At 42.5% G+C, this 23,979-nt stretch overlaps 1 protein-coding gene across 2 annotated transcripts in view; it reads right to left on the bottom strand.

Moving 5' to 3' along the window:
• Positions 1–1,435: 1,435 nt before the first annotated feature.
• Positions 1,436–23,979, bottom strand: part of ADAMTS6 (ADAM metallopeptidase with thrombospondin type 1 motif 6) — a 288,122-nt gene continuing 265,578 nt past the window's right edge. For both annotated transcript variants that reach the window (XM_083152973.1, XM_083152982.1), the window contains exons 23-25: positions 16,750–16,926; positions 14,741–14,897; positions 1,436–6,121 (exon numbers count right to left, since the gene is read on the bottom strand). In XM_083152973.1, the coding sequence (XP_083009099.1) occupies positions 6,012–6,121; positions 14,741–14,897; positions 16,750–16,926 (444 nt within the window). In that variant the 3' untranslated portion in view covers positions 1,436–6,011. The remainder of the gene's footprint in view (positions 6,122–14,740; positions 14,898–16,749; positions 16,927–23,979) is intronic.

Genomic DNA, 23,979 nt, shown 5'->3' with positions numbered 1-23,979 from the left:
ATTTTGACTGCATTCCATATAAAACAATAAACATGTACCATACATACATGTTCCATACATACAGGTCTGGGTAAGATGAGACTTTTGGGAATAGAAGTATACAAATTGGAAAAGCGCTTTTGTAGAGTAATTTAGAATTTTAAATCCTTATTAGTACCTGACCTGAGTAATACCCCTTTCATGGCAATCCCTGGTCCCTGAACATGGGTAACAAGACACTTCAAACCTGTTCACACCACCTGGAGAGGACTTCATCCCGGTGAGCTGGCTCTCCAAAGGGTTTGAGCAGGAACCTTGTTGGTCCACCTGGTTTACCTGGTTAACCTTTCACACTGCTCTGTAACCCAGGACCTTTCTGGACCAACCCTTGTCATACCGAGCTGTGTCCGGCCTTTGGTGGACTTGCAAGGCTGCGAAATTTGCAGCCTTGCAGGTCAACTAGGATAAGGTCCACTGTCTGTGAGCTATACCCAGGGCCAGTGTAAGCAACCTCAGCGCCCCAGGCAGGGGATGGGGGGGCGCCCCACTGCTCCATCCACTGGGGGAGATTCAGGGTGCGGGCGCCACTCACGGCGGGGGACACTAAACGGGGGGACGGCGTTCTGCTGCCAACCTGTTCCACGGGTGGGGGGTTTGTGGTGCCACTCACCTGCACAGGGGAAGGGGGGTGCGGCAACCCCACCGCTCACCCACCGCTGACCTGCTCCAGGTTCCACTGGCGAGTACTGACTAAGCTACAACTGACATTTGTACACAGAAACGAGCCGTCATTTTGGTAAGGAAGCAGAGATGACAGTTTAGCCATAGACTCATTCTTAAAAGCTTCTGTTTTTTTTTCTTTATTTTACAATATTATCTATTTTAAATGGTGTCTGGTGTCAAATGTAAATGTTACAGATATTTAATTAAACACAACAAATGGAGAACAGGTGTTAGGAAACATGGTAATAAATTAGGATATAACTTACAAAAAAAAAGCCAAACATTTTAGTAACAGTGTACCAAATTAATAAGGAGTACAAAATAAAAAGCAACTAATCACAATAATATATGGGTAATTCCATTCTGTAATGTTAATGATAGCTATACGATGTTCACTCGATTAATAAAGTTGATAATGAAATTGACCATTTTTTTTTAAAATGTACGCACATTGAAGAATTAAACATTTGCCAAAAGTGGAATGGAAGTTTTAGCACCAAAAAGATGTCTCTTTTTTTTTTTTGCACAACACTTCCAGTTCCTAAAACGAATTGGCCCTTTTATCCCACAAATCATTTTCATTTGTTCCAATGTAAAAAAAATAATAATAAAAAAAACCTCAAAAAGTAGCTTTTGTACCATGTTACTATTTTGTAGCAGCAGCGGAATTTTTATTTTATTACATAATATAATATTGGGTACAGTCCAATTTTGAGAATTTTTTTTGCTTTAAAAAAACGTCCAAATATTTTTGTTTGTAGTCACTTTCCTATTATCGCTAGTTCACTGTTGTTCCGAAGGCCAAACTTAGTGTGGCTTTACTCAAGACACGAATACACACGACTCCGTTATTTTAGCACCAGGCATAAAGCAATACACATTGATATAAACTGTTAATATCCGTTTCCTTTGAGGTAACATTAATTTCATCAAACTTTAAATATAAGATAAATCCAATAACAATTATAATGCAAGCAAGTCCTCATCTCACAAGCGACACTTCCTAGCGTGCACCACAACCGCAACAATATGAAATGACTGATTCATCCTATTTGAAACTTTGTGCCAAGAGGTAGCATCATATACTGTAATCCAGATTGTGACAAATGATGTATTTGTCTGGAAGCAATGTATCCCCTATTCCAGGAGTGGCCAAACCTGTCCTCAAAATCTACCAGCAGTTCATGTATTTCAGGCAACCTGTGGATCTATAGTAGGAATGAATGCAGCAGGTTTGAAAATGTGACAGTTAGTAATGACTACAGCTGTGCCCCAGCTAGGTGCTCTGGGGAAAGTGACAGTTAGTAATGACTACAGCTGTGCCCCAGCTAGGTGATTTGGAAAACGTGGACCGTTGGTAAATCTTGAGGACCGGTTTGGCCACCCCTGCCCTATTCTTTATGGTTGGCTTTACTTCACATTAGAAAATACATAAGTGAACATAACGAACCTAACTTTCATCAACGTATTTAATTAGTACTTAACAAAGATCAGTACGATCTCTTTGTGCTGGTTGGGGGCTGTGGAGGACTCCATAATACTGTTTGCATAAAACAATGGTAAAAGGAAGTACAACAAAGATGAAGGTGTTGGTATACGAAGCGCAGAATCAATGATTTGCGGTTAAGAACTGGACATTAATGACTTCTATTGAAATTTAGGGGTGGAGCAATGAAGAAGTGAGCAGGAGGAGAAGTAGCCCATGGCAACCAATCTGCACTGAAGTAACATCTATAATTTGCAAAATATAAAATTATACAGAGCAGCTGACTGGCTGCCATGGGCCACTTCTCATCTGGCTCACTTCTCGTCTCTTATCACTGTTTCATACATCTACCCCTTAGATCTCTTCATATGACAAATGTTTCCTGAAAACTAGGCCTGTTGTGGAACCCGGAACATTTCAGTTCTTTAACACAGTCCCTAATTCATGTTTGTATGCAATGCAAACGTTCATACTATGGAGAACAGGTCAGGCTGCGCAGTGCTGCGATCACCCTGCACACACACAAACACACAAACATACACACCAATGTGCTTTTGAAATTGCGCTCTCTCTGAGAACTTTAATGAAGAGTGATGGACATGAAGGTACCATTTCAGGGGCATTAATGGGGAGTGGTGGCAAAAATGCAGGTGCGTCATAGCTGTTTTCGGGGCATGTACCTCCCTTTAGCTGTGATCATGTACATAGAGAAATATGACACCAGTGTTGATACCACCACGGTCAGCAATACTGTAGGTCTAACCTTAAGGTTAATGTAGGCTGGAAATGTGTACACAGTTGCAAATGAGTTTGCAATTACTCCAGTTGGCGTCTTTTTATTTCAAGGCAGAAGCTTCACTGGCTAACTTTAGTAATTCCTTAGCGTAAAAGATTGCAGCTGCATAGGCACTTGCATACAAATATGAATGAGGCCCACAGTACTCATTACATCGCTCTATGAAACAGGGCTTCCCAAATGTAGTTCTGCAATAGCCATGTCCAACGTTTAAGTTATCACAATAAATTACCGGGGGCTCTTTAATATTTCCAGCACTCCTGCAAGAACAGGAGAACACCCATGCAGAAACTTGTAGGCCTGTGCTGCTCAAGCGGAGTCAGTGTGACATCATTCTGGGATGCCAAGTGTCATTGGGCCATTACTGGGATGCCAAGTGTCATTGGGCCATTACTGGGATGCCATGTGTCAGTGGGCCATTACTGGGATGCCATGTGTCAGTGGGCCATTACTGGGATGCCATGTGTCAGTGGGCCATCATTCTGGGATGCCAAGTCTCAGTGGGCCATCATACTGGGACCCAAAAAAAGCTACTTGCCCACAGCATAAAAAAAGGCAAATCTTTCCCTAGAAAAGTAGGGGAGGGTGGGCCCCTACAATCGGGGTGTTAGGCCTGCTGCTCACACAAAGAAAGGGTCAAGTCCCAATCAAATTGTCAAGAAAGAAATAGAAAAAAAAAGGTGGAGCGCTAATATAATATTATATTCATGATTTAATAGGTTAATATTATATTAGCGCTCCACCTTGTTTTTTCTTTTTTGCCCACAAAATGTGTGACATATCTGACGATCAGGGAACACAGAAAAACTTTTTGCAGTTAGTGTAAACTGATCATTGGGACAAACTTGCAAAGTAAAACACAATCATACATCTAAATGCAAGAGAAAAGGCCACACCCTTGCATTTTCTTAAAATAAACATCCAATTTTCTATGCTGCATATGGCGGAGACACTTGCGTCTACATTGTCTGGGCAGTGCTACACCTTTCAACCACCCCTACCACATGTAAACGTGGGTCAGAAGCGTGTCCCCAATGTGGTTGGCAGGAATGTGCGGTGTGGACACGATCTTATGGATTTAGAAGAATTAGGGGATTGCTCTGGGAATATTTTATCCCATTTTTTATGCTGTTTGGACTTGGAAAGTTTCACTTGAAATTTCATTACATAATTCACAAATTCATGTTTGAAAACGAATCATACTGTTATTAGCATTAACGTGATTTACTGGGTCCTCTCTAGTGATATTTGGAACTCAACATAATTGAAACAATTGAATGGATTTGTTTAGAAAGTCGGAGACGGTATGAAACAGGGCTGTTTTCCTAGACTAAGTGGTTTACACTTTGTTACATGGTGCCTTATTGTCATGGGGTCCTGATCAACATTACACAGTGTTTGGAAGCTTCAGACGCGTGACTAAGGCTACTGAATAGGAGGATACGGACATCTTATATACATTTTTAACAGTAATTATATCACTAAACATGTGCAAGAAAGGTGCAACAATCTGATTTCAACAAGTGCACCAGGAAAACCCTAAAACCACCCTGAAGTCACCAACTGATGCACGCTGAGCACAAATGAAATAAAGTGCTTTAGGCAAAAGGTACTTTTTTCTTTTTTTGTTTTGCAACAATTTTACTTTGAAAATGTTCGATGGTAAATAGATGCTCCAATATTTAGAAGACAAGCTTAGGTTTCATTCTAATGACACCAAGTGGTCATCAAAAGCTTCTCTTACAAATATTCATAAATGATATATATAGATATAGCAGAAAGTGAGGTGCTGGTGTATATGGAATCAAGATACATTAAAAGTCCTAATGAACAGGGTCTTCATGAATTGAAGTTTTATCTAGAATGATCCTTCTATTGGATATAGTGCATCTGATGTTTCAAAAAAAATAAAAAAAATTTTTTTTTAATTTTTACTTTATGCACTTTAAGACTTGTCTTTATGGCAATGGTGTATTTGTGTATTGGCTACACCAGTAGACCGTGGGGAGTTACAAAATGTACATGGTTAATTGTTTTAGGAATTATTGAGAACTTCTCATTGAACTATGCAACGGACAGAGAGAAGACATAGAAAAAGTACAATAATCTAGAAAAAAAAATATTTTTAAAACCTGTTTTAAATATATTTATATGACCTAATAAGAAAGATAGCACCAATGCCAACTGTTCTCCTATATTTTTCACATTAGCAAAATAGCGGATTGCAGGCAAAGTGTTACTTTTTTTTTCTTTTTTGTATGCTTTTCTTTTTAATAGACATTCAAATGTTCTTCCTAAGGTGGCTTTCACCTACTTTGAGTGAGTTTTATACCCGCCATGTATCATCTATGCAGGTATTAGATAATGCACCTCTGAATACTGACAATTGTATACCATTATATACGTAATTTGCTTCACAGCAGTATTACAGAAAAAAACAAACTATGAAGTAGAATTCAGGCAGAATAACAAAATACACCTATTTTAGTTCTGATTTATAATTGCTTCTTAAATAACATTTCAAAGCCAGTTTTTATAACTTAAATTGTGGTGCTGTAAAATTGAGATAAAATAATTATAACTTTTTGCTATGACTTAAAGAATTTTCTCTCTCTTCAGTCATAACAGCTACATTGAAAAAAAAAAGTTTTAAATACAAATTGATTCAGTGTCATTTTGCGAGTCCATCATAAAAATGGTTCAAGGAGGTAAGCTCGGTGATTGTGGTAAATCGGGGGAACACAAACGTCCCATAGTCTGCTTTGTTCGACTGTTTCCAAGTGTTCCAATTTGGCTCTTCTCCTTGTTGGGGTGTCCAGCACTTTGGATAAGAAATTCACTTCACAGAAGTTAAAAAATATTGAAATCCTGTCAGCTGGGGCTGACGAGTGGTTATGTTGTACACAGGGTAATCCCATTTCAAGGACATTACTCTCACTCCCCCTCTGTGACTCTCTGGGTAGTGGACTCTTTCTCCACAACAGTGGATAACAAAAATGCGCTCTCTTCCACGTGCCGTGTTGTGGGTCAATGTCCTTGGCAAGTTTTGCAACACATTTGCCGGAAGTATGCGCGACTGCAGAACTTGAACTTCAGCACCAGTGGGCAATACGCCACTTTGTTCACATCTTTGCATTCTGGGGGGAAACAAAGCATGAAAAGACTAATTAATAACCCCAATTATTTAATAGTTTTTTTTTTCAAACAAAATATTGTGACCCATATATAGACTGGCTTTACATCTACCTGCAGTGCGAGGATTTATAGTGGAATAGGGCAGACATGTTTTATTCACGTATATGTAGACTTGAACATAAAGTAGCATTAGTAATAACCCTCACACAGCGCTGCGGTAAGAAGCCCATAGGCTTCTATAGGGTATCGCCAGCAAAAGCTGGCGATTATTTCCGCAGCGCTGACCCAGCATGCGAAAATGCAGTGAAAACCCAGTTAAAAGGGTTTTACCGCATTTTTGTTTTAGAGCATCTCCCCCCAGAAATTGTAGGTAGGAGTAGAAATGGACTGGGGGTAGGGTGGACAGATTGCTGGCTAAAAAAAGCACAGCTCAAAGTGAAAGTACAAACTGTCACAGTGCAAAGTGAAAGTACAAACAGTCACAGCTCAAAGTGAAAGTACATTTCAGAAGCCATCATTTTGAAGAGCTTTTAACTAGTTATTGAATGTTCACTGCTATTTAGGGTGCAATTGAAATTTCCCTACATTATGTAAATTGCTCTATCTTGACCTCCATCTGCATTCTTAGTCATGTATCAGGCTATACCAGGCCTGGTCAACCTGTGGCTCTTCAGCTGTTGTGAAACGACAAATCCCTGCCTCAGTTTTACTATTAGGGAATGATAAAACTGTGGCACAGCATGCTGGGGTTTGTAGCTGGAGAGCCACAGGATGGCCAGGCCTGGGCTTTACTGTTTATGGGCCAGATGCACCAATATTCAAAAGTGTTAAAATGGAGAGTGATAAACAACCAATCAGCTCCTGCCTGACATTTTTCGAACACAGTCAGGTGGGAGCTGATTGGCTGGCTGTCATGTTTCGCTGAACCTCTCAGTGAGAAATGTCACGTTTCGCTGAACCTCTCAGTGAGAAATGTCATGTTTCGCTGAACCTCTCAGTGAGAAATGTCACGTTTCGCTGAAAATCTTAGTGAGAAATGTCATGTTTCGCTGAACCTCTCAGTGACAAATGTCATGTTTCGCTGAACCGCTCAGTGACAAATGTCATGTTTCGCTGAACCTCTCGGTGAGAAATGTCATGTTTCCCAGAACCTCTCGGTGAGAAATGTCATGTTTCCCAGAACCTCTCAGTGAGAAATGTCATGTTTCCCTGAACCTCTCAGTGACAAATGTCATGTTTCGCTGAACCTCTCAGTGACAAATGTCATGTTTCCCTGAACCTCTCGGTGAGAAATGTCATGTTTCCCTGAACCTCTCGGTGAGAAATGTCATGTTTCCCTGAACCTCTGTGAGAAATGTCATGTTTCCCTAAACCTCTCAGTGAGAAATGTCATGTTTCGCTGAACCTCTCAGTGAGAAATGTCATGTTTCCCTGAACCTCTCAGTGAGAAATGTCATGTTTCCCTGAACCTCTCAGTGAGAAATGTCATGTTTCGATGAACCTCTCAGTGAGAAATGTCATGTTTCGATGAACCTCTCAGTGAGAAATGTCATGTTTCCCTGAACCTCTCAGTGAGAAATGTCATGTTTCCCTGAACCTCTCAGTGAGAAATGTCATGTTTCGCTGAACCTCTCAGTGAGAAATGTCATGTTTCCCTGAACCTCTCAGTGAGAAATGTCATGTTTCGCTGAACCGCTCAGTGAGAAATGTCATGTTTCCCTGAACCTCTCAGTGAGAAATGTCATGTTTCGATGAACCTCTCAGTGAGAAATGTCATGTTTCGATGAACCTCTCAGGGAGAAATGTCATGTTTCGCTGAACCGCTCAGTGACAAATGTCATGTTTTATTCACGTATATGAAGACTTGAACATAAAGTAGCATTAGTAATAACCCTCACACAGCGCTGCGGTAAGAAGCCCATAGGCTTCTATAGGGTATCGCCAGCAAAAGCTGGCGATTATTTCCGCAGCGCTGACCCAGCATGCGAAAATGCAGTGAAAACCCAGTTAAAAGGGTTTTACCGCATTTTCGTTTTAGAGCATCTCCCCCCAGAAATTGTAGGTAGGAGTAGAAATGGACTGGGGGTAGGGTGGACAGATTGCTGGCTAAAAAAAGCACAGCTCAAAGTGAAAGTACAAACAGTCACAGCTCAAAGTGAAAGTACATTTCAGAAGCCATCATTTTGAAGAGCTTTTAACTAGTTATTGAATGTTCACTGCTATTTAGGGTGCAATTGAAATTTCCCTACATTATGTAAATTGCTCTATCTTGACCTCCATCTGCATTCTTAGTCATGTATCAGGCTATACCAGGCCTGGTCAACCTGTGGCTCTTCAGCTGTTGTGAAACGACAAATCCCTGCCTCAGTTTTACTATTAGGGAATGATAAAACTGTGGCACAGCATGCTGGGGTTTGTAGCTGGAGAGCCACAGGATGGCCAGGCCTGGGCTTTACTGTTTATGGGCCAGATGCACCAATATTCAAAAGTGTTAAAATGGAGAGTGATAAACAACCAATCAGCTCCTGCCTGACATTTTTCGAACACAGTCAGGTGGGAGCTGATTGGCTGGCTGTCATGTTTCGCTGAACCTCTCAGTGAGAAATGTCACGTTTCGCTGAACCTCTCAGTGAGAAATGTCATGTTTCGCTGAACCTCTCAGTGAGAAATGTCACGTTTCGCTGAAAATCTTAGTGAGAAATGTCATGTTTCGCTGAACCTCTCAGTGACAAATGTCATGTTTCGCTGAACCGCTCAGTGACAAATGTCATGTTTCGCTGAACCTCTCGGTGAGAAATGTCATGTTTCCCAGAACCTCTCAGTGAGAAATGTCACGTTTCGCTGAACCTCTCAGTGAGAAATGTCATGTTTCGCTGAACCTCTCAGTGAGAAATGTCACGTTTCGCTGAAAATCTTAGTGAGAAATGTCATGTTTCGCTGAACCTCTCAGTGACAAATGTCATGTTTCGCTGAACCGCTCAGTGACAAATGTCATGTTTCGCTGAACCTCTCGGTGAGAAATGTCATGTTTCCCAGAACCTCTCGGTGAGAAATGTCATGTTTCCCAGAACCTCTCGGTGAGAAATGTCATGTTTCCCTGAACCTCTCAGTGAGAAATGTCATGTTTCGCTGAACCTCTCAGTGACAAATGTCATGTTTCGCTGAACCTCTCAGTGACAAATGTCATGTTTCGCTGAACCTCTCAGTGAGAAATGTCATGTTTCCCAGAACCTCTCGGTGAGAAATGTCATGTTTCCCAGAACCTCTCAGTGAGAAATGTCATGTTTCGCTGAACCTCTCAGTGAGAAATGTCATGTTTCGCTGAACCTCTCAGTGAGAAATGTCATGTTTCCCTGAACCTCTCAGTGAGAAATGTCATGTTTCGATGAACTTCTCAGTGAGAAATGTCATGTTTCCCAGAACCTCTCAGTGAGAAATGTCATGTTTCGCTGAACCTCACAGTGAGAAATGTCATGTTTCGCTGAACCTCTCAGTGAGAAATGTCATGTTTCCCTGAACCTCTCAGTGAGAAATGTCATGTTTCGATGAACTTCTCAGTGAGAAATGTCATGTTTCCCTGAACCTCTCAGTGAGAAATGTCATGTTTCCCTGAACCTCTCAGTGAGAAATGTCATGTTTCGATGAACCTCTCAGTGAGAAATGTCATGTTTCCCTGAACCTCCCAGTGAGAAATGTCATGTTTTGATGAACCTCTCAGTGAGAAATGTCATGTTTCGCTGAACCTCTCAGTGACAAATGTCATGTTTCGCTGAACCGCTCAGTGACAAATGTCATGTTTCGCTGAACCTCTCAGTGACAAATGTCATGTTTCCCTGAACCTCTCGGTGAGAAATGTCATGTTTCCCTGAACCTCTCGGTGAGAAATGTCATGTTTCCCTGAACCTCTGTGAGAAATGTCATGTTTCCCTGAACCTCTCAGTGAGAAATGTCATGTTTCGATGAACCTCTCAGTGAGAAATGTCATGTTTCCCTGAACCTCTCAGTGAGAAATGTCATGTTTCGCTGAACCTCTCAGTGAGAAATGTCATGTTTCCCTGAACCTCTCAGTGAGAAATGTCATGTTTCGCTGAACCGCTCAGTGAGAAATGTCATGTTTCCCTGAACCTCTCAGTGAGAAATGTCATGTTTCGATGAACCTCTCAGTGAGAAATGTCATGTTTCGATGAACCTCTCAGGGAGAAATGTCATGTTTCGCTGAACCGCTCAGTGACAAATGTCATGTTTCCCTGCACCTCTCAGTGAGAAATGTCATGTTTCGCTGAACCTCTCAGTGAGAAATGTCATGTTTCCCTGAACCTCTCAGTGAGAAATGTCATGTTTCGATGAACCTCTCAGTGAGAAATGTCATGTTTCGATGAACTTCTCAGTGAGAAATGTCATGTTTCCCTGAACCTCTCAGTGAGAAATGTCATGTTTCCCTGAACCTCTCAGTGAGAAATGTCATGTTTCGATGAACCTCTCAGTGAGAAATGTCATGTTTCCCTGAACCTCTCAGTGAGAAATGTCATGTTTCGATGAACCTCTCAGTGAGAAATGTCATGTTTCGCTGAACCTCTCAGTGACAAATGTCATGTTTCGCTGAACCGCTCAGTGACAAATGTCATGTTTCGCTGAACCTCTCAGTGACAAATGTCATGTTTCCCTGAACCTCTCGGTGAGAAATGTCATGTTTCCCTGAACCTCTCGGTGAGAAATGTCATGTTTCCCTGAACCTCTGTGAGAAATGTCATGTTTCCCTGAACCTCTCAGTGAGAAATGTCATGTTTCCCTGAACCTCTCAGTGAGAAATGTCATGTTTCCCTGAACCTCTCAGTGAGAAATGTCATGTTTCGCTGAACCTCTCAGTGAGAAATGTCATGTTTCAATGAACCTCTCAGTGAGAAATGTCATGTTTCAATGAACCTCTCAGTGAGAAATGTCATGTTTCGCTGAACCGCTCAGTGAGAAATGTCATGTTTCCCTGAACCTCTCAGTGAGAAATGTCATGTTTCGATGAACCTCTCAGTGAGAAATGTCATGTTTCGATGAACCTCTCAGGGAGAAATGTCATGTTTCGCTGAACCGCTCAGTGACAAATGTCATGTTTCCCTGAACCTCTCAGTGAGAAATGTCATGTTTCGCTGAACCTCTCAGTGAGAAATGTCATGTTTCGATGAACCTCTCAGTGAGAAATGTCATGTTTCTCTGAACCTCTCAGTGAGAAATGTCATGTTTCCCTGAACCTCTCAGTGAGAAATGTCATGTTTCCCTGAACCTCTCAGTGAGAAATGTCATGTTTCGCTGAACCTCTCAGTGAGAAATGTCATGTTTCGATGAACCTCTCAGTGACAAATGTCATGTTTCGCTGAACCTCTCAGTGAAAACAACACAAAGAGTAAACACTTGATAATAAAATATTTCAGCATATTTTCATGCACAGCAACTATTTGCTGAATTTAACAAGTTGAACAGAACAGTGAATGTGGCATGCACACAAGTTTGGGCATCCTTCCAGCGGTTTCATTATGAGCCTCAAGTCTGGACCTATTAGGCCTTAAATAAAGCCAGATGTAGACACTGCTAAAGTAGAAAACATGCTGTAACCCAAGGAACATCTCAGGATGTTCTGCCTGCTCTCCACAGCCAAAAGTTCCTCTATGTAGACAACTAAGGAACTGAAAATAAAAATAATTGATCATTATGAATCCGAGGAAGAGATCTGTATACACTTCCAGCTTGCAATTTCACTGACAGAAACATCATCCAGAAATGGAAATGAAGGGGAATAGTGGCAGCCAGGACAGGGTCTAGAAATCCCCACAAATGTGATAGGACTACTCGTAACCTGGTCAGGCAAATCAGAATCCATCTACTGTATCACTGCTGGGGACCTACAGATGGTGCAGAACAGAGGTTCTTAAACTCGGTCCTCAGGACCCCACACAGTTCACTTTTTGCAGGTCACCCGGCAGGTGCACAGGTGCACTCATTACTCATTGACACTCATTGAGATTTAAAAGATTTACAGGTGGAGCTAATTATTTCACTTGTGATTCTGTGAGGAGACCTGTGAAACATGCGCTGTGTGGGTTTTTGAGGACAGAGTTTGAGAACTTGTGGTGTAGACAATATCAGAGAAGAGGTCCCCAGGTCCATAGTACAAAGGTTGTTGCCATCAATAAAACCTTTTGGTACTTGTTTCCTAGCACGGCCACAATCACGGCCATCGGGGGTAATTTTTAGTGGCCTGCGACGCGACCGACGCGATGCCCCCGATTTTGCCATTGAAATGCATTGAAAACAGTGAAAATCGCGTCGGTCGGGTCGTATGCGGCCAAAAATGCTTAAATGGTCCACCCGCGATGGCCGCGATTTCCCCATAGGGAACAATGTTAAATGCCTCAATTTACCCGCGATGACCGCGATTTCCCATAGGAAACAATGTTAAATGGGTCAATTTACCCAAATCATCATAGGGAAGAATGGTAAATGGGCCAGAAACCCCCCAAAAAAACCCTGAACATTAACATGTCCCCCCAAAAGTAGTTCACGCCACCCCGCGATCAACGTGAACCCGAAGCGTGGCGAGCGCAGCGAGCCCGCGAGGGGCGGCGGTACCCGTCCTCCGACCTTTTCATACCCCCACTATCCACGTCGGCGTGGAGTTGAGAATAGAACGCCGACGTGGATAGTGGGGGTATGAAAAGGTCGGAGGACGCGTACCGCCGCCCCTCGCGGGCTCGCTGCGCTCGCCACGCTTCGGGTTCACGTTGATCGCGGGGTGGTGTATAGTACTTTTGGGGGGACATGTCAATGTTCAGGGTTTTTTTGGGGGGTTTCTGGCCCATTTACCATTCTTCCCTATGATGATTTGGGTAAATTGACCCATTTAACATTGTTTCCTATGGGAAATCGCGGTCATCGCGGGTAAATTGAGGCATTTAACATTGTTCTCTATGGGGAAATCGCGGGCATCGCGTCTGGCCCATCGCACCCGATTTTTTAGTGCATGCGATGCCCGCGATGGCCCCGATTTTACCCCCGATGACCGCGATCATGATCGCCACACTATATAAAGTCAACTCTATCCCGACGTGGATAGTGGGGGTATGAAAAGGTCGGAGGATGCGTACCGCCGCCCCTCGTGGGCTTGATGCGCTCGCCACGCTTCGGGTTGGCGTTGATAGTGGGGTGGCGTTAACAATGTGGGGGCATTTAACATAGTCATTACCCATCAGGGTGGGTGTACAATCAAAAATCGGGTCTGGGGGGGCATTTAACATAGGAATCAGGCATCTGGGTGCCTGTACAATTCAAAATCGGGTCCAATCGCGTCGCATCGCATGCGATCAGACAGCAATAAAATGAGCGTAGTATAAAGCCACAGACCAAATGTCTGATGATGTTATTTTTGAAATACGGCCATGGTGTCATATTTTTGAAGCGCTCTCCAGAAAAAATGCCAGCCACTGCTATCGTCTGCACTCCATTTCTTCAGGCAGAGGGGCGCACATAAAATCAGGCCCCCTCATTTGTTGAAACATCTAACATGGACTGAATTCCCAGAGAACTAACAGCATCTGTGCAGATAAATAAAGAATGATGGCATACACCAGATTATGTACCACTGGTTAAATGGTCAATTAAGTTGACCTCAACTTTATATAGAATCTAGGGTACTCTTCCCCCATATGAAAAACTGCCACTAGATGGCGAAATTCAATTCTGTTGTGGGGCAAGGGACACGGGAGACACATTTCTGCTTGCAGCCCGTTAATCGCAATTGTCTATTTGGACTTGGAGAGCACGATTTGTGTGTGCGGCACAATTGAATTGCTCCATTGCTTGTTCTAACAATTGAATCTCCCTCATTAGGTATACGGTCTCTAGGTTGACATGCAGTAGGTCGACCACTTAAGGTCCCCATTATGTCATGCATTTAGTATGCACCTATGAGCCATGAAAAGTCTCTTTCCTGCTCTCATGTACATTTTTTTTTTTGTGGAATTAAAATGTATAAAACAAAAAATAAACCCCCATTATAAAACCTGAAGACATAAAGTCACAATAACACAGTACAGAATTCACTCTTGAACAAAAAAATTATTATTATTTTTTTTTTTAAACGAAATAGCTTTAACCCATCATATATCCCATTGTTCTTAGAAAACGTCTGCTTGTGGCTTCAGTACTATTTAAAGTATTCAATGAAGAATGAGTCTAGCTAGGAAATAGTTTAGTCTACTGCAGACCCGTCTTGACTCACCATTTTGAAGGAAATGAAAACCAGTACTGCATGTTTTTCGTTGTCTCGTGTCTGCTTTATTCACTCTTCCTATTACTTGCTTTGCTTACCTGCTCTGGTACACACATTGCTTACATGGATTAGACCAGACGGTACTTATGTAATATCTGGGCTCCCGTTCTTCTTATGAGACCGCGTCCGCTCGCCACGCTTCGGGCGCGGTGGCTTGCTGTGCTCGCCACACTATATATAATAAACTCCATGCGTAGTTGGATAGTAGGGGTATGAAAAAATGGGGTGCGTTTAACATGGGAGCCCAGATAATACATAAGTACCGACCAGACAATGCACTGTGCAGAATGGCAGCAATACTCACCCTCTGTGTTTGAGATCGGGCTGCTGTCACATTTGCTTTCACACTGTTGCATTGACGGAGGGCGAACAGCTTCCGGACAGTCACTAGACGCTTGCCCCGTATAGGAGAGACACTGTACTGTTCTCATCTGCTGTCCCAGACCACAGTGTGCAGAGCACTAATGGATACAACAAGAGGAGAAGGTTATATTATGCACCATTACACAAGTACAATGCCTTTGTACAGATGTGTTCACATACACCTATCCTTAAATTGTGCCAAACAGCCCCATTTAGGGGGGTATTCAATCTTGGATTCCGACTTTCAAAAAGTTATGACAGTTGGAATCCTGGCCAATTTCCACCCAGCTCGACAGTTTGTCGTCAGGCGGAATTCAATGTTCTGTCTGCTGAGTGTTGAAAAGGGGGCGTGTCGGCGAAAACGGCCAAGGATTGATGAGAAACAGACGTGAATTTGACAATACATGGCCGCTTCTGACAAAACAGATCCGACTTGTTTATAAGTCGGATATGTTTTGTCGAAATCCGCCTTCGATGCTGTCGGAAATGGCAGTATTTAATAGGTGACAGGCGTTATTTCCCCTGTTGAAAACAGCTCCCAGGATTGAATACCATGTATGAAACCCATGGGGAGTCTCGTAAAATGTGCAGACCCCACCCCCAGAAGGAGGGCCTTTCTGAATCACCCCCTACATTATAAGCAAACACAGACAAAAGGCTGAGGTAAAAGTACCCAAAATTTGCACCAAACAGCCCATTTAGGGCGGTATTCAATCTTGGATTCCGACTGTCAGAATGTTGGCCCGTATTCACGGCCTGTTTTTGTCTAGCCTGACAGTTTCTCGTCAGGCGGAATGCAATGATTTGCCTACCGAGTGTCGAAAAGGGGGCGCGTTGGCAAAAACGGGTGTGGATTGTCGAGCAACGACCTTGAATTCGACAACCCGCACCCTTTTCTGACAAAACAGATCCGATTTGTTTTAAAATCGTATCTGTTTTGACGAAATCCGCCCTCAATGCTGTTGGAAATGGCAGCATTTAATAAGTGGCGGGCGCTATTTCCCCTGTCGGAAATTGCACCTGGGATTCAATACCATGTGTGAAACTCATGGGAGGCCCATAAAATGTGCAGAACCCCCCACCATCGGAACAGTGCCTTACTGAATCACCCCCAATAGGCAAACAAAGACACAATGCTGAGGTAAAGGTACACAATCTAGGGTAAACGGGCAACCGACGGGTCCAATAGGAGTGACTCGCTCTATTTTATACCAATTCCTATACAATATACTTGGCTTCCACAATAAGTGCAAGACAGGTGATCAGCCTGGATGCCGAGCACAGTCATCTCCCATTTATACTCCGTGGTGCACCTAAGACTCTGATTACATGTAGGGAATGTGGATAGACCATGCATAAAATACCCTTGGAGCTAGTTGCCAGCTGTACATTGTACCAGCAAAATTTATATTCTCCATAATGGATATTAATGGCTTGCGAATATTTCAGTGGTCAATACATCATGGAAAGAGCACATGAACTGTGGTGGCTTGTGTACTGCCCAGGGCCAATGGCCACTTTTATCCTCCTCTACACTGAGTGACTTCATAGTTCAGCTGCAGATGTTGTCAATGGGACATCCGGAATACTAACATCAATCTGCATCAAACATTCTAAGAGTCAGAGATCTGAGTGCTCAGGACATCATAGAAGGTTGCTAAAAGAGGCCTGGACAGTGGTTCCTACCTTCTCTAGTGTAAGTCAGAAGGAATATATGTGTTTGTACTCCCTTTTAGATTAAACCCTACTGATGTGCTCTTCTTCCTTTTCAGTTACTACACTGTCCGTGGAATACATGGCTAGAAATGTGAAACAGAAGTATACTGTGTACAGTATGCAAGATTTCATTCTGAATCTCACGCTGATAGAACATAGACAGCAGAACTCTTTATTCCTATGCTTTAAAGGACAATGAGGTACATTTCAGTGAACATTGCTTATGTTACCTACCTGCCCCCATTCTCCAGTAACCCACCGGGGAGGCGGACATCGCCCCAGACTGCAGCGTATACGGACCGGAGGCTTGCTTTCTTCAGGACAGTTTGTGGCAGGAAATGTTTTGGAGAGGTCGCTGCTTTTGCACTGAACTATCCGGTGTTTAAACCCAGGACCGCATTTGGGAGTACACTACAATAGACAAGAAACATAGCGGCTTAATAGTGATATCACATTTACTTGTATATTACATACAGTGACTCTGCATGCTGCTTAATTATCACTCAGATGCCTTCACTTATACAGACTAGGCACAGAAGCTAAGAAAATGAGCAGATGTAAAGAGAGAGGACCCTGCATTTAGTTATAAGGCAATTTGTGCTAAATGTAGAAGCACCATGTATAACTATATACTGTAGAAGCACCAATCGCATGTATAACTACATATAAGCACCAATTACATGTATAACAACATAGAAGCACTAAACATATATATGTATGTATATGTGGGGTGGGGATGCAGTCAATTTCCCGGCAGTCGGAATCCCGGCGTTTAGAATCCAGACGCTGGAATCCCGACCGCCGAAATCCTGAAACTTTCTCCCTCCGTTGGTGTCCATGACACCCATAGAGGGAGAATAAATTAGCATGCTGAGCGTAGTAGGCACCGGGCCCGCTGCATGGCGAGCGCAGCAAGCCCGCAAGGGGGGGCGCTCCACATCCCCCCCTTGTCGGGATTTCGGCTGTCGGGATTCCAGCATCGGGATTTTGAACGCCGGGATTCCGACCGCCGGGTTTCCATACCGAATCCGTGGGGAGGTGTACAAATATACGGACGGCACTCGGCGGACTGATAGAAGAAATACACTGCAGGCAGCAATTGCAGAGACCGACGTTTCGGTAATTGAATACCTTTATCAAGGTCTTGATAAAGGTATTCAATTACCGAAACGTTGGTCTCTGCAATTGCTGCCTGCAGTGTATTTCTTCTATCAGTCCGCCGAGTGCCGCCCGGGTACTTGTACACCACTCCACATGCTTAGTCTTTGGAGGGCATCGGGGCAAATACCCACTACTCAGGAGTGCCAGACTCACACCACTATATATATATATATATATATATATATATATATATATATATAAATATAAATTAGTGCAGACATAACACAACTAATGTACAGACGAGGGCCAATGTATACAGAAAACTGGTGTGTAACATGAAATCTATGTAGCCGTTCCACTGCTGCGTAACAACACTCTCCAAGGATTTGTACTGTATCCTGTTATGTTATGCCCCCTTGTCATTAAAGTACTTTGTTTGCTTACAGAGCTCTACAGATTGTTCTTGTAACTTGGGTTATGTTGATAAACCACTCATACCATCTGTTTGAGATACCGAAAGTCCTATTGAAGCTGCTTGTAGATATAAATGCTGAATTACTCCCTTGGGCTGCCTTTGCCAGAGATACAGTACTACATGGTCCAAGGTCAAACTCACAAAGCAGTTGAGCAATGCTAAACATTACTTACTGCATAAACAACAGATAACATATCCACAATACAAGTGATCTAACAGACGACACAATATTGTAGAACCCTTTCATTAAGATCTGACATTATATGAAGGTGAAGCCTCAAAGAGCCTTTGAGGCTTCACCTTCATATAATGTATACAATGTAATTTCTTGGACAGTTGCGTCAGTAATTTCTAGAAAGTGGACAGCAGCACTTGAGGCTTGTTAAAATGAAAAGATGGGATGTGTAAAATGAGAGGGGATACTGGTAGATGTATGAAGCAGTGATAAGGGAGGAGAAGTGATAAAGTGCCCGGTACTTGATCACCGGCCAATCAGCTCCTGACTGCTAAGTTACAAGCTGGGTTTAAAAAGGGACAGTCAGGAGCTGATTGGCCGGTGATAAAGTACCAGTCACGTTATCACTTCTCCCTTATCACTGCATCTACCCTACACAACATGATCAGTAATGGAAGAAAGACCAATCCAATGGGACTCGTTTTCTCTAGCTAAATAAAAATCCTATTTACAGGCAATGATCAAAGCATAACAGTTTCCCCAATTACTGTCTAACATAAAAAGAACCACTTTTTTTTTCCAGTCTAAATTTGTAGACGTTAGAAGGTTCTTTCCTCACTTGTCTGTTCACACTTATTCCATGCTTTGTATTATATGTGTGTCTTTTTTTGAACAGCAGTTGTTTCTGTCAGTTATTGCATTGATAGCAGCTGATAAGACCAATCTCAAAGCCAGAAGTTTTCCAAAGCTCAGAGAGTAAAAGCAGGTTATTAGGGAGAGGCCGGGTGGCAGCGCTTCCTGAATAGCAGGAGTCCCGGAAACTGAAGAGGGGTGCCTCAAATTAATTACCAATCCATTCTTTAAATAATAGAACTATTATACTTTCATCACCAAGAATTACATTTGAAGTCATTTTCATAGATATATATATATATATTACATATATAGCAGGGTTGGAGGGTTGCCTACCCTCCCGGAATGGCCGGGAGGGTCCCGGAAATCGTGTCCCCCTCCCGGCCCCCCGGAAAGGGTGGCAATCCTCCCACATATCCCCCCCAGCTCCTGCGATGTGTCCCTCGGCGGGGAGGGGGGGGGGGGGTCTGATCGCGGCATCGCAACATTTTAGCCCCGCCCCCCGCCGTGCAATGCCTGAAATACCAGCATTGCACGGCGGGGGGCGGGGCTAAAATGACGTGACGCTGTAGGCACGCCCCCAACAGGGCAGCATCTGTGTGGCCACACCCCCGAACCGCCTCTTTTTCACTCCCGGCTATGGCCCCGCCCACCCTGCCTAACAGAGCTGGCTGCCCTCTCCCGGAGAGGGCAGCTCAAAAGTCAGCAAGTATGATATATAGGCATTGCTTTTGTGCGTCTCAGTCCCTGCGAGTCTGACGTAATCGTGCTGCGACTATATGCTAATGCCGCTGCACAGGTCTTCCCTGGGGTAAATCCATACGTAACAATGTGCGGGTGTGGGTTGTTAGGTCTACAACTAGGTCGACAAGCATTGGGTCGACACCACTAGGTTGACATGGGTCAAGGTCAACATGGGTCAAGGTCGACATTGGTCTAGGTAGACAGGACATTAGGTCGACACAAGCATTAGGTCAACATAGGCAAGATAGACAATCAAAAGGTCGACGGGTTTTTTCACTGTTTTTTTAATCCGAATGTCGACACAGTCGATATGGACACAGTTTGAAATGCACTGCATCCCCTCATATCACTCGCTTCGCTCGCGATGCTTTGGGCACACTATTTTATTCTCCCACCACGCCCTAGTGGTGACCTAATGACCTGTCATCCTAGACCCATGTCAACCTAGACCCATGTCGACCTAAACCCATGTCGACCTTGCTGCGAATCGGGCTGTTTTCACTCCCTGGGGTGAATCTTTTTAACTGAAAATCTGATTCACCCTATTCAATGTTCACTGTTTGCTGAAAGGGACCAGTGAATGCCGGCCAGTTCTCCATTTCATGCTCGCTGCAATTCGCTGCTGTTTTTTTGGAATGGGGTTTTCACTGGGATTCGCCGAGAGTGTATTCAATACTAGGACGGAGAACTGCTTTCATTGGGCAGTATTCAATGACAAAATTCGGCATGTGCAGCGAATCCAAAGTGTGTGGAGTTTGTATATTCTCCCCATACTTACATGGGTTTCCTCCGGTTACTCCAGTTTCCTCCCACAATCCAAAATTAAACTGGAATGTGAGAGGAACTCTAGCGTGAATGAGTGTGTGCACATGTGGTCGAGACTATAGATTGTGAGCTCCACTGGGGCAGGGACTGATGTGAACGGTCTGATATTCTCTGTAAAGCGCTGAGGAATATGTGTGCACTATACAAATAACTGGTAATAAGTTGTCAGATCCAACTTTTTTAAAGTCTTTTTTGCCGGAAACAATCGCGGACTGTCGAATTCACGTTTTTCGACAGTCCGCGTCTGTATACGCCGATCCACAGACTTTCTGACACTCGACAGCCGGAGCATTGAATTCCGTTACTGTCGGATCAGACGAAAACTACCCGGGATTCCGACTGTCGGACGTTCCGAAAGACGGAATCCCGTATTAAATACCCCCCTTAGCCAGGCTTCTCTGTTAATGCCGGCGTCCTGTCTAAAGTCTACCATTTATTATACTGTACATAAAGAATATAGACCCCAGCCCTCACATCCTACAGGCAACCTGCTCAGCATCGTCATTTCCAAGCCTGAGGAACACTACGTTACTGGTTTGTGCCTCTTATTTTTATCGTCTGTAAAGCACCTACCAAGCTAAATTGAGATTTAAGGGAACATGCCTGCCAAACATCCAGAAATCTATAATCCCAAGTTCCATAAACTGATTTCTAAATAAAGAACAGACGTGTAGCTGTTAACATTCCCAAAATGTTTTGGTTCTTCTTGACCGCGATTCAGCCTGCACCTTTAAGTAACCAAGTCATGGCTCGGTGTCCCAGGCGTACAAATGTTCCAGACTAGAAAAACCTTATATATTTATCTAACGCTGAAAAGCAAGTGTGATCCCCCACAGTTCTGGTATGCATGGATGTTTTTACTGCACCGTGCCAGTACGCTGGCATTTTCAGAGCTGCTTTCATGTGGCACCCACTTACCACATTTTTTAGATAACAATGTTTTATTTAAAATCTTTTTTTTTTTTTTTGTTTCACAGTTCAATCACTCTCCATAGTGTTTTGGTAACCCAATCAGGACAGAAAAAAAATAGAGGAATGTAAAATAAATGTTGCCTTCCTTGCGCACATAATGCAGTTGTATTATTATTATTATAATGGCATACAGTGTAATATAATGCATGACTTATTATGAAATGACAGGTATGTTTCGGAGTGTGCATGTTAAGAAAAAAACAATCTGATCTGCTTTTTGTCAGAGAAATGGATTTCAGCAACAGCCAGAGTTATAGTGATCTCTCCAGTACACTGCTGTCAAATCGTTACTTTTAGAGAAATCTTCGTTTTTCGGAGAACTATACATCTGCCTTGGCTTCTAGGAAATACACATATCGCTCTCCTACTGTTTTCAGAACCTCAAACTAGGATCTGCAAGCCGTGCTGGACTGCAGATTGGCCTTTACGCTATTGGACATGTTTCCAATCTGCTCAGGGGCAGTTGGGCGCATGATAAAACAGACAGCAATTAAAAAGGGGTTAAATGGTTTCAAAACTGAGTTTTATGCTGCTCATATAAAGTAAATGATCGGCACAGTATTAAACCGGCTTCCCAGAAGTGTTCTACTGATAAGTGATTAGAAGACAGATTACTCAAAGCAGATGTGGGTAACAGAGAACGATCTTTTCATCTGTTTCTGTGTACCTATGTTTTACGGCTCAGATGGTGTGTTACATTCTCTTACATTCACACGTTACCCCCCCACAAAATTTAGTCACAATGGGGCAGATGTATTAAGCTTGGCAAAGAGATAAACTGGAGTTAACGTGGAAGGAGATAAAGCACCAGCCAATCAGCTGTGTTTGAAATATGACAGTTGGGAGTTGATTGGCTGGTGCGTTATCTCCTTCCACTTTATCTCCAGTTTATCTCTTTACCAGGCTTAATACATCTGCCCCAATGAGTCATCTGATATGGGTGACATAATCATACTCCATATATGAGCTGCATCACACAGGAGTAACTCATATTATATATATACACACACATGTATACATATATACGAATACACACACATATATATATATATATATATATATATATATATATATATACATACATACATACATATACATACTAGTAAACCTGCTCGAAGCAAAAGCTTTGAAGGCTATTCTGCTACCCTATGTGTTTATGCATGTGTGAAAAAGAGATGTAGTTTCACTCTCTGCCAGCAGATGGCAGTGTTTCGGAGACTCACGGACACTAGGCATATATATATATATATATATATATGTATATGGAAAGAAAAGAAGTTTCAGAGGGCGCTGTTAAATTATTCAGTATTTGTATTACAACAAAATTTAATACACTAAAAAATACAATTCATAGGAAATGACATAAAAATAACATAAAGAACATAAAAATTGCTCAATTTTGGCAATTTATCAACACTTCAATGATAACTTGTTGGCACTTGATATCTCCTTTGATAAATTGTTAGCTGATGTTAGTACGAATTAACAAAGTCCTTTGGTTGAGGTGTAAAACCCAACGCGTTTCGTCAATAATAAGAATTCCTCATGGGCAAGAATGAACCGATGAACTTATCATTGCATATGGCGTAAATCATACAAACAATCCGGAGTCCAATATATATCAGAGGTATTCAACCGTTGATGAAAAAATCTTCTGGGAATAGAATCTACTCAAATGAGCTTAGAGTCTATGGCCTTATACCCAGCCAACTATCGTATATAAGTGATGTGTGGTCGCTTGAATCCCAAAACTGGAGTGCTCCGGTTGAAAACCTCTGATATATATTGGACTCCAGAATGTTTGTATGATTTACACCATATGCAATGATAAGTTCATATATATATATATATATATATATATATATATATATATATATATATATATATATATACCTGTGTATCTTTAGGTCCATGATTTAAACAAATCAGCACACTTCTTTAGAGAGAAGTAAAATAATTTTATATATATATATATATATATATATTCATAAGTAAAATAATCATATACTGTAGCACTGTACTGTTTAATTAAATTAAACTTGTTATGCACTTTTTTGAAGTGGTGTGCGAAGCCTCTTAAGAAGTACAAGTGTTGCCCATAGCAACCAATAAGCTTATAGAGTATAAAGTATATTTGTTAAAATTATAGGTAGAGCCGATTGTTTGCTAAGGGCAACTTCTACTCTCTTTGGGGCAGATGTATTAAGCCTGGTGAAGAGATAAAAGGTCATATTCAATGCGGCCGTCAAGAGGGTTAAACGGTTGGGATCGCCGAAAACAAGTGATCCCTTGCTGTTTAACTCCCGCACCAGCTGTTCACCATATTCAATGTTCCAGGGGAACCCTATTCCCCCAAACTGCGAGGCTCGCGGCTAATGCAGAGAGGACGCTGCATTTAGACACGAGCCTCGTTGTTTTAATGGCCGCACACTCCATTTCCCCTTCACTACAATAAAACTAGCGAGGTGGAAACGGCGTGTGCAGGGGGTCAGTTGAATACTGACCCTGCGAGCGGTGACAGCGAGCAGTCAGCACTGCT

The sequence above is a fragment of the Crinia signifera genome, chromosome 1, assembly GCF_055691185.1.
Source record: "Crinia signifera chromosome 1, ASM5569118v1, whole genome shotgun sequence".
Lineage (NCBI taxonomy): Eukaryota > Metazoa > Chordata > Amphibia > Anura > Myobatrachidae > Crinia > Crinia signifera.
The sequence above is the reverse complement of the archived record's forward strand: the minus strand, read 5'-3'. Positions and strand labels throughout refer to the sequence as shown.